Source organism: Panthera pardus, unplaced genomic scaffold (assembly GCF_024362965.1).
Source record: "Panthera pardus isolate Hobbes unplaced genomic scaffold, ASM2436296v1 HiC_scaffold_20, whole genome shotgun sequence".
Classification (NCBI taxonomy): domain Eukaryota; kingdom Metazoa; phylum Chordata; class Mammalia; order Carnivora; family Felidae; genus Panthera; species Panthera pardus.
The window spans coordinates 81,754,510-81,766,869 of record NW_026526766.1 but is presented as its reverse complement, the minus strand read 5'-3'; the positions used below and the strand labels follow the sequence as shown (position 1 = coordinate 81,766,869).

Below are 12,360 nucleotides of genomic sequence, written 5' to 3'. Positions count from 1 at the left end.
ACTTTTGTGGAGACAGCCTTTTTTGTTTGTGTATCATCTATGACTGCTTTTGCCCTCTAACAGCAGAGTTGAGTGGTTGTGAGAGAAATTACTGCACCACAAAGCCTAATATTTATGACCTATATGTATCTATGGCCTAAATATATATGACCTGGCCCTTTACAGAAACAATAAGCCTAACCCTAGGTTTATTTGCTAACCCTAGCTTAATTTATATTGGTAAATTATTTTCAGAATAATTTTGTCATTGATCATATTAACTTTACCTCAACACACTATTTTATACCAACATTAGTTATCTTCTGCACTAAGAGTCACGTTTAAATGAACTTGGAGAGTCAGAGCTCAAATGTACTGCTGCTAATACTGCCACGAAAATCTAATGTGGAATTAAACAAACCGGCTTTAGGATCAGACTTGCCTGTGTTAAAAATTCTAGGTCTGCCATTTACTAACTAAAATTGCTGACTAAATCTCTGAGCCAGTTTCCTCATCTGCATAAATGGATACTAGTTCATAAGGTTGTTGTAACTGAAATAAAACACGGAACTTAGCACAATGCCTGGCATATGGTAAATTTATTAATTCTTACTACCATCGCTACTTAGTACAACATCCATTATTTTTAATTTACAATAATCCTGAATGGCAATTTGAAAGACTTGTGTATTTTGTAAATGAAGAAAGAGACTCAGAAGAGTTAAGTGACTTGCCCAAGACCATACAGCTTGGAAGTAAAAGAGGTTGGATTTGAAGCCAGGTCTACTAGGCTCTAAAACTCCACAATATCGCCATGTTTCCTATGATGGAAAAAAGTGATGAAATGAATTAAAGAAAAAGACTGCATTATCATTTCTGAAGATATGACCCAAACCAGCAAAAACAGTTTTAAACGCCCTAAACAAAAATGTAAACTCAGTTAATATATTTGAGGAAATGGGACAAGGACGTAATTTAAAAAATTCAAAAACTGAAGAAACAAAACTTGTTAACAAAACAAATTCCAAACAACTGTATAAAACGCTGCTGAGTTCATCCAATAAAACCTAGAGTCTAAATGCTGTATCTAAATGATTTTAAATACAGTGTTATGTAACCATGTCAAGATTCAATTACATTTCTATTTTAGAGCAGAAACCTTTTTCTTCAGATGAAATGCCTGCCAGCAGCAGTCCAAACACTCCAAATTCACTGAACTGAAAATATAATTGTGACGAGAGCATCAGCAGGTCTGTCTCCTGACTGCTAAAGGAATATCAAATATAAATGAGAACTATATCCCAGGGGGGCTTTTGCAGAGTTCATTTATTAAAAGCACTTGTGTAAAGACAAACCATGCTTTGGTTTGCATTCTCCTCCTGTACACATTTGACATTTCCCAATGTGGAGCACGTTTCACCAGAAGTGTAAAGCTCTCGCACTGTGAGAGATGTGAGAGAGCTAGAAGCAGATGATGCCCATTTGTAGTCCCATTCCTTAAGGACACGAAGATTTTTTAAATGCCGAAACATGGTTTTCTAAGAACAGAGTGAAAGGCTTCAACAGTTAAATTTTCTGAGAAAATCAGACCCCAAAGTAACAGGCCCACGGGGAACTCACATGACAATTCTAACAACCAGAAAGTCAGAAATTAGAGAAGTGCTCACATCACTTTTGAAGCTTTTTTTCCCAGCATATACTGGCATCCTACAGAGAGGAAAAAGGAACTACATAAATGTCTCACCAACCTGACTTACCAGAGTGTCTCTGGTCTCATTAATAAATACCTGAAATTAGTATAGTATTAGTATAAATACCTGTAGATCCTTTTTAGACAGTCTACAGGATAGTGCTTAACAATGTTGTCAAGCTATCTCTTGAGCACAGAATTTCTCTTGACAAGAAATTCCTGAATCTTACAAGTGTTTGTAGGAAAAGTAATTGTTAGAGCAGCCAATGTATGCAGCACATTCAAAACACTCTGCTGTACATAACACAGATAGGGAAAAATCCCACCCGAGGCCTCTACTGTGGCTCTACGCATTGTGTAAGCATCCTCCAAACTTCCCTGATAAAGGTGTACTGTCTTAATTGTTGTGTATTATCTTTGTCAGTGGTTCCTAAGTGCATCAATAAAAAGGCCATCTTTGTTGATTTATTCCTTTCATATATTCCATGTCTGAATTAATATTTTCTGCAGCAATGAGAATCTATTAGGTTTCTGATATTCTGAAAGTTGACTGCAGATATTCACTACTTACCCTTAAAACGGCTAAAAACAGAGATTCTAGAATACAAACCTCATATTTTGGTTTCTATGATACGTTCCAGAATTGAATAGTTCCAAAATTGAATACTGTAGTTAAGGAAAGATATCCTACCCAGAAAATGAGAATTACAGATGAAAAGGAGAACTATTCTAACTTACCATTTTGATAGCAGTTCTCCCCATGTTTCAAGAATTTTTCCTGCACATTCTTTGGATACATCACCAAATCCACTCAAGAGGGGTTCATCATTATCTTTAATAAAACACACAGAAAAGGATAACAAAAGTGGCTATGCTAGCCAGAAGAATGAATGGAAACATAACAGTCAAATTTGAAAGATTTTACTGGGAGGATGAAGTCATAATTTCTTTTAGCATATAAATGTAAATACAAAGAAAATGAAAATGGTCCTAGGTAGAATGTTGCTGTGATCTCTTTATTTCTTTAGCTTTCCATAGAGGTCCACATTATGTCAACTGAGGAAAAGAGCCATTTAATTATAAAATGGTAAAACTCAAATTATGGTATCTTCTTTTTCCTCTTCCAAAGCAAACAGCTTTATCTATGAAAATATGTACCAGTCTTATTTACAACAGTTAAAAAAAATTACAAACCACCTAAGTGTCCAACAGGAGTAGAGCAGAGAGTGGCTAAATAAATTATGATACATGATGTTTACAATGTGATTACACACTGACATGTGTTTACATTAATAATCTGGCAAAATGCCACATAAAGTAAAAATATCAAGAGCTGATAAGTCTTTGTTATGATCAAAATAGTCTGGAATAAATTATGCTAAGACACTAACAATTACTGTCTCTGAGTAACGGAGTTATGGTTTATTTCCTTCTTCCCCCTATGTTCTTATGACTAAATTTTCTACACTGACATGCATTAATTTATAACAGAAAGCACAAAAATATCAAAAAGGATCAAAATGAATTATTTCAAACTGAACTCTAGTAATTAAGAAAAGTAAATTCAAATAAGAATTTAAAGACTATAAGATAGGAAGACAGTGAAAAAAAAGGGACACTGATAAAGAAGGCCTGTGAAAGAATTTTTAGAAGTTATCATGAAGGGGGGGGGGGGGCGGGTGGGAAACATGGACTAAGACATTTACTTAATCAATCTTCTTTTGTTGGACACTTAGGTAGTTTTCCATTTTTTGCTACAAATAGTGTCAGGATGAATATATCTCTTGCTTTCATTGGGTATGTGCCCAGAAGTGGATCCTGGGCTAAAATGCATAATTTTAAGGATTCTGTAACTTACTGACAAATTGCCTTCCAGAATGGCTCTACAATTTACATTTCCACTGTTGAGTACAATGGTACTTGCTTACATGTGTCCTCACCAATGCTGTTTCTAAGTTTTTTGGCCTAACCTGCCTAAACAAAGTTTATACCTGTAATGATACCTGTAATGATCTTTATACCTGTAATGATTACATCATGAATTTGCATCTCAACTAGTGACAGCTCAGAAATCCATGATACTTATAACATCTGTACATTCTAATGCCTTAGACATTATCATCAGTTTTCATGGTAAGATAGGGAAGACGCAGACTGAGTGTAAGTGAGACCTCCTTTGGGACAAATGGGAGGATCAATAAGGAAAAGATAAAGGCTCAAGGGCACGAAGATAAACTTCCCCAACTTCATTATTTTGTCAGAATTCACCCTACTTTCTAAGGTCTCACGTAATTCTCCACTCATTCAAATATCAATATAATACAACTCTTTGAGGAATAATAGCAATAAAAAATGTACTAAGACGTACAAGAGATGACAATTCCTTTAAAGAGATCAGGAATATCTGCCTTATCAAATTGTCTTTTTCTGGTTTGGATGCTTTCAACATATGTGGACAGTAGTCTGAAATATGTGGTTACAACTCCATGTACCTACGGCAGGGGTATGGGTAGAAAGGGAGCAGGCAACCTCAGATGCAAAATGTTGCTTCTGAACACCTCCCCTTTATATCTGCTGGCTTCCAGTCCTGGGAGCACAAATGTCCTATGGAATAAGGAGCCTCTCTACAGGACCATGGACATTTCTTTCCAGGGAGCAAACACATGACAACAGGATGGGTCTCCTTGGTCCATATATTATGTTAGAGAATTAAAAGATGGCATGTCTGCACAGCTTTCTTCAGCAACATGGTCCTGTCATTAGTTTTTCACTATAGGAATGGATCGCAGCAGGGGTACCCATCCCACGAATATTTACTGAGCATCTATTACATACCAGGAATGGTGTTACACACTAGGGAAACAGCGTGGGCAAAAAAAAGATACATGTTCTTCCTTCCCAGAGCTTGTGTTCTAGTGTTCCCTCTCTCATGGTCCGCCATTGGCCCTCATGTCTCCTAGTTAGCAACTACCACTGGAGGTCCTCTGAACTCCTCAGTTACACTGAAAAATGTATGCCTGCTATAGATTACAACTAGATGTTAGACATGATATTATCCTTCAGTTGGGCCCAAATTTCTCTGTAACCGGTAAATACTCTTTAAAATGCACAGCATTCAGATTCAGCATTTGACCATTCTCTGGTTTCATAAAAATAGAGTGTCTTTCTCAGTTTATGGTGGGTTTTACTTTTATTGCTGAGTTTAAGGGTAGAAGAGTTCTCCAAACTATTACTTGCTCTTCCACCTTAAGCAGTGTTGACTTAGAAGGTAAACTACAAGTCTCAAGACTGCTAGTTATAGAGAAGTCTCAAACAGTGAGAACAATTCCACCCTTCCCAGCTTTAACACATGATTTAACTGGCTCTCAAGGTAGACTTTAAATTGTGTCTCTAACTTCTCCCAAAACAATACGTGTGCTTTCTTTGCACTTCAAAATGCTTTATGGGAACTAAATGCACAGAGATGATTACAGAATAGAGCTCAGACAGCTAACTCTCAGAACCAGATTAAGACCCTCTTTGCCAATTTCTAGCTGTGTGACCTTGGGCAAATTCATATTTCTGAGATTCCATTTCCTTACGTGCAAAATAAGGATAATAGTAAATCTTAGTTTTCAGAATTTTTGAGAGAATTATATAAACAAAGTATTATGTTACTTTAGAAACAAAGTACCACATATTAAGCACCTAGTACCAGGTGGTCATTAATATTAACAAATGCCTGTTGATTACTCACAGGAAAAGTAAAAGTTATAGGGAACAATGGGAATTGGAAAGTCAGGGCTTGCTCTAACTTGAAAAAAGTACATATAATCATGGGTATGTATCAATCATTCTCGCCAGCCACCTCTAGGCCTTTGTTAATGCAATTTCTGAGCCAGAAGTGCCCAAACCAGCCCATTTATTCTCCTTGCACCTTAAGAGTCCCAGCTCCAAAACTACTCTTCACGATGCCTTACATCTCCCCACAATGAAAAATGGATTCTCCTGTATGAATTTCCAGAACACTCCATATGAACCTCACACAGACACATGCTTCATATGACTTTCTATCATAACCAGTCTTTTCCTCTTAAAAATAATGTCCTGGTACAAAATTATCAGTTAGAAAATGCCTCCCAAACTTTTACTTTTCCTGTGCTCCTTCTTTCCACTTCTCACTTCTACATAGTAGCTTTTAACAGAGACTAACAGACTGACAGATTACTTAATGGATATAACCATGGGGGGTGAGGGTGGGAGAAAAAAAAAAAAGAACTGGTTGATTCCTAAAGTTTACCAGTGGGAAATCCAATAACGTATAAACATAAATTTGTATATTTAAATACATGTATTTTGTGAAAGGATCATGTGTGGAAGCCACATTTTGGCAAATGAAACTGTCCCTCTAAAATAAATCAGCAGAGATAGGAACACGTATTCAGGTAGAATCTATGTCACATGTGCTCTAAAAATGTGCTAATACACTAAGATAGCATAGGCAGACTCTTTAAAAAAAGCACTGACCATAAATCTCATTTTTTCCAAACTGATACAATTATCTTAAAGAATGTCCTATATTCACCATTTTTGAATCTCCCATACTCCTTTGCATATAGTACACTCTCATAAGCACTGAAAGAATTCCAAATGCTACATCACATTATCAATTCCCTGACAAAATGATAATGGTTTGCATGGTTTGCCACCCCAAAATAGAAATTAAGGTCTCCCTACAATTTACCTTCCTCTTCATCATCTTCTGGAGGAGAAGGTATCATGGAACTCTGAGATCCAGACTGTGGCAGGCGAATTGAGGGACTGGCTGTAGTTTTCCTCCTCTCTCTTTCTGATTCACTTTCCAAGCACACAACTTCATATAAAGTATCAGTATTGTTCTTTCTTTCCTTCTGCTTTATCTTGAAGACGAAAAAATATTATTTACTAAGTGGTAAAATTATTTTTTAATTGAGCACTATACTTCTGATTTCATATAGGATGTGAGAATAAAAAGGTATCACTTTGAATGTCTACACTAAATGTAACCTTTTCTAAATATAAAAATACATGTTTGGATTTAAAAACCCATAGGAAAATAGGTTATTTACTGGGCAGGACTCTTGCTCTGCAATTTTACTGTCTTCATACTGTATCATCATATATGCAATTGCCAATATCTAGTAAGCGTTAACCATCTATAGTTTCCTTGTTACTTTAAGGTGTCCTTTAAAGTTTCCTATATGAAACTATCCATCAAAAAAAATGTTTAAAAATATTTTAGGGGCGCCTGGGTGGTTCAATAAGTTAAGCATCCAATTTGTGATTTCAGCTCAGGTCATGATCTCATGGTCCTGAGTCTGAACCCTGTGTTGGGCTCTGTGCTGACAGTGTGGAGACTGCTTGGTAGGATTCTCTCTTTCAAAATCAACAAACAAAAAAAAATTCTAGGGGTGCCTGGGTAGCTCAGTTGGTTAAGCTTCCAACTTCGGCTCAGGTCATGATCTCACAGCTTGTGAGTTTGAGCTCCCCGTGGGGCTCTGTGCTGACACCTCAGAGCCTTGAGCCTGCTTCGTTTTCTGGGTCTCCATCTCTCTCTGCCCCTCCCCCGCTTGCACTCATTTGCTCCCTCTCTCTCTCTAAAATAAACATTAAAACAAAATTTTTTTTTTTTAATTCTAAAACAAAGTTTAGGACTAAGAGAGTCCTCTTATTTCCATGTTTCTTCCCACTCCTTTCACTTATTAATTAAAGCACTGTAGGAACTTTTCTTCCAGTGAAAGCTACAACTCGGGGGGAGGGTAAAGGTGGGCAACAAAAAAAGAGATTAATTCACAAAAATCTTATATCTCAAATTAGTTTGTATTTTGAGGCAAACGTATAGCAGTTTGAACTCACCTAAATTAAAAATTAAGGACAGAGAATATAAAACTTTGCCAGTACCAAATTTAAATATATTAATAGTCCACATTACAGACAGTTTTAAGGAGAAGGAGGAGGGAAAAAGTGAAATACAGAGCAGGAAGAAAAGGCAGAACTGTAGGGAAAGATACAAAGATAACTCACAAGGTGGCTACACCAATGAGAAAGATGTACAAGCATAAAGTAAAAATACAGAAAGGGGATTAAAAGGTTCATAAGGTACAGAAATGCCTGCTTAATATAGAAGTCAGTAAAATTTTCTGTAAAGGGCCGAAGAATAAATATTTTAGTCTCTGGGGACCACTAGTCTGTGGCAACTATTCAACTCTACCGTTATGGTACAAAAGCACCCACAGATACTGAGTAAGGTGACCATGGCTGCATTCCAAAGAAACTTTATGAAAACAAAGGCCAGGCCAGACTTGACCCATGGACTGTAGTTTGACAACTTTGTTTTAACAGGTCTACCTAAGGATTATTTAATTTTCTAGATGAATAAACAATTTTGACTTAGTACTTACTATTAATTAAAAACCCAGACTCTGGGAAGTTATATATTAGCCTACAAATTTGTATCTGGTAGATGGGCAAATGATTTCTGTCCAGTAGAAAAGATAACCCAAAGTTAATCTATAAGACATTAACCAGTTTTGTTTCTAACCTAGCAACCTTGTTCTAATACTTTTTTTTTTTAAAGAAGCACTATATAAACTCAAGTTCCTCAAATACATAAAGCCAGTTTTACCATCTTACTGGTTCTCTCGTTACTTAATGAACTGAACTAAAATCTATGACACATGTTCAGTCTAAATTTCTAATTATTTTTAAGTATTATACTTTGATAGGGAATAGGATTTTTTTGATTTGTTACAAATTACTATCTGAAACATTACTTAAATACTACATAAGAAAGTTCAAAGATCAATAGCTCTTTACCTTTAAAAAAAATTTCTCAGAGACTATAAAATGTGATAACCATTGCAGTTCACCTAGAAACTCTTCTGTGAATAACACTGACCAGACCAACACTGCCCTTTGAAGTCAGATAAACATAGTCATGAACTGAACCTTGCTTGTAAGTCAAGAATTCCAGCTATTAAAAATGATACTCATTATTGAAGCTGGGAAATAATATGTGGGGGTTTATTATGCTATTATTTTTATTTCTGTGTATGTTTGAATTTTCTGTAATAAAAAGCTTTTAAAAAAGCACTCTTATAAGAAAAACAAAAACTTGAATAAATGGAACAATATCACGTGTTCTCAGGTAAGATGACTAAACATCAAAAAGATGTCAATTCTCTTCAGTAAAAATACCTATCCTTTTTTTCTAGAGCTACAGAATTTGAATCTAAAGTTTACATGAAAAATAAACAAAATCCACAAAAGAACTGGGGAGGGAGGGCAGCCCTATCAGATATTAAAACATATTATAAAGTCTACATAATTTAAAGGGTGATATTGGTGCATGAGTAACCTAAAAACCCCATGGAATAGAACATAAAAACCATAATGAAGAGAACATAATAAAACACAGTAAACATAACATTAAAAAAGTGTATGGTCATTTGGAAAAACATTAAATCAGATTTATACTTTACATCATATAACAGAATAAAATACTAATGAATCAGAGCTCTAAAAGTAGAAAAATGAAACCATATAAGTAATAGAAGAAAACGTGTAAGTTTCTTTATTATTGGGTGTATGGAAAGCATTTCTAATTATAACTCAAAAGCCAGAAGCTTTAAAGGAAAAATTCGATGAATTCAAGTACAGGAAAAGAAACTATACAGTCAAAAAGCTGAAAAGATTCATCATAACTTAAGTGACAAACCAGAACAAATGTTTGCAACTTATATCTCAAAGGGTTAATCTCTCAACTACAGAAAGAGCTTCTAACAACTAAGAGAAAAAAGGCCAAAACCAAAAAGCAAAAAATATGAAGAGACAGTTCAGAGAACAGGAAACTAAAATCAACCCTAAACATATGAAAAATGCTGGTTTTCATTCATCAAAGGATAAATTAAAACTACCATCAGATCCTTAAGTTTGACAATATACTCATGACAAACATATGGAGAAACAGGTATTCTCATATCCTGCTCATCTCTGATTACAACTGTGAAAGAGGAGAATTTGGCAAACATGACAAAATTACATACGCAAAATTATGTCATGTGCTAACGAGTATACTAATAAAAATTTACTCTAAGATGCAGTTTCATAAAATCAAAACAACATATGATACAAGGTTCTATACTGCAACATTATTTGGAATAGCAAATGATTGAAAAAAAAACCATCAATAGAGGACAATTTAAAAATCAGAGATCATGGAGCGTCTGGGTGGCTCAGTCGGTTGAGTGTCTGACTTTGGCTCAGGTCATGGTCTCACAGTTCGTAGGTTCGAGCCCTGCATCAGGCTCTGTACTGACAGCTTGAAGCCTTGAGCCTGCTTTGGATTCTGTATCTCCCTCTCTCTCTGCCCCTCCCTCCCTCCCTCTCTCTCTCTCTCTCAAAAATGAATAAATGTTAAAAATCAAAGATCATGATTCACCCGAACAACACAGTACCATGTAGTCATTAAGAATGAGGAAGATCTCTGTGAACTACTGTGGAATGATCATCAGGATATATTAAAAAAGCAAGGTGTAGAACAGTACATGTTAGTTTTTGTTTAAAAAGGAAGTTAAAAATATGTAGGAATATTTCATTATTTTCACAAAAAGAAACTTTGGAAAGATAACCCAGAAACCAATAATAATGGTTACTTATGGGATTGGGTGGAGAAACAGATGAACGTAAATATGACTGCTGAGTACATTTTTACATAATTTTGACTTTTGTACCATTATATTTAAATATTCAAAAAAAATAAATTAAACCAAAAAGGTAAAAAAATACCCAACAACCCCAAATTGAAAATATGGAAACCAATGAACCTAACTATATGTCAAGTGGTAACATAAATGAGAAAAAAAATTCCAATTAACTTCTGAACCTGTGTTCAGAAACTGATTTTATAATCTTACTAGAATAGTTCAAAGGGAAAAAATAGTTCAATAAAATCTTAAACTTCACTCAATAGTTTTATTATTAATTGGAGTACTGATTTCTTTTTGAAATGAATATCAACAAATGGGAATTTGAAACTGTGTGGACTCAAATAATTTCGTATTATATACGTCTATTTTTATGTAATACATAGGTATTGCAGTTACATTAATAGATATTTCTCCCAAAATTTATGCATCTATAGAAAAGTTCAGAATATTCGAAATATTCTGGAAACCTTTTCATTTAAGAGGTTACATAGTGATTTTTATATATGGATATTAAAATATAGGTTTTATTTACAATAGTAAAAAACTTGTACAATGCAAGTTGTACACAAATCGCAGTTTAACACAAGCTAGATTTTAGAAATGGTGCAAGTTTAGGGGCGCCTGGGTGGCTCAGTCAGTTGGCCATCTGACTTCGGCTCAGGTCATGATCTCACGGTCCGGTCCGTGAGTTCTAGCCCCATGTCGGGCTCTGAGCTGACACTCCATGTCTCCCTCTCTGCCCCTCCCCTGCTCATGCTCTGTCTCTATCTCAAAAATAAACATTAAAACAAAAATTAAAAAAAAAAAAAAAAAAAGAAATGGTGCACGTTTATTAATGAATGCTTAATTACCTCATCAGTAAATTCATTAATATATAAGCTTGTCCTCACTGAAATTTTATAACTAAAATCTATATTTCAAAAACACATTCAATAAATAGTACCTTTTTTTTTTTTAACATTTTACAAGTTTTTGATTTGTAAAATTAAAATAAAGATTTTGTTATAAATTTGCTAGGAATAATAAATAAAGATCTGTATTAAGGGTATTTCCTGAAATACTGTTATTTTTGAATTCTTCAATAAAGTAGGATAAAGCAAAGAATACATTACTATTACTGTAATTAAGAAGATACTCAATATTAGAAACATATATAAACGTAAAAGAAAAGAAGAAAACCCTGTAATATTAAATTACTATTGAAATTATGTGAATGAGCTTAACTGATTTAGGGAAGGATTATCAATGGATACTAAAATCATTAGTTAGAAAGTTGTAGAGAACTGGGTAGTTGGAAGTTGCCAAGAACCACCCCAAATTTATTTGCTAAATACAAAAAGAAAACTGTTTTTACAAAGGAAAAATCCACTGGTCACCACCTAATCCCAGTGACACTTCCCAGGAATAATGGAATACTATGATATCACATGTCTCCTGATTTAGCAATTGAAGATCTCTACTATAGAAAGCATTTCCATATTTTTTATTTTGAGAGGTATAGTGGTTCAGTGCATATCCCTATATACATACATACACATACACACACACACACACACACCCCAAACAGAAATAATAGGCCCAGGTTTCCAGTACAGTTATGCTAATAACTTGTCTATATGATGTTGGCCAATGGAGACATCAGCTTCATTTATAAAATAATTTCGTAAAAGATTTTAAGATCCCTGCAGTCTCTTTGGCAATAAAATTCTGTAATTCTATAGTTCTAAGAATGCTTAGCTGGTCTTGACTTCACCTTATGATACTGATGGAATATTTAGTCTTCAGATTAGTTTCTTCCTCTTTTAGTAAATGATATCTAAAAATTAAAATCCAAGAAAACAATCATTCTTTCCTCACTAAATTTGTTTCTTCTCTGATATGATGCCATTTTAATATAATAAACCGCACAGTTGGGAAGACTTCCAGGCTACAGAGGAGTTACTGAGTCATCAGATAATTTTAGGG

At 34.7% G+C, this 12,360-nt stretch overlaps 1 protein-coding gene across 5 annotated transcripts in view; it reads right to left on the bottom strand.

Annotated features, from left to right (window-relative positions):
• The window catches only part of RABGAP1 (RAB GTPase activating protein 1), a 177,957-nt gene that overhangs the window by 91,408 nt on the left and 74,189 nt on the right, over positions 1-12,360 (bottom strand). For all 5 annotated transcript variants that reach the window (XR_008424338.1, XM_053908265.1, XM_019421198.2 and 2 more), the window contains 2 exons: positions 6,393-6,567; positions 2,408-2,501 (listed from right to left, as the gene is read on the bottom strand). Coding sequence is in view for 4 of the 5 variants with exons in the window: in XM_053908265.1 (XP_053764240.1) it covers positions 2,408-2,501; positions 6,393-6,567 (269 nt within the window). In the remaining variant the exon portion in view is untranslated. The remainder of the gene's footprint in view (positions 1-2,407; positions 2,502-6,392; positions 6,568-12,360) is intronic.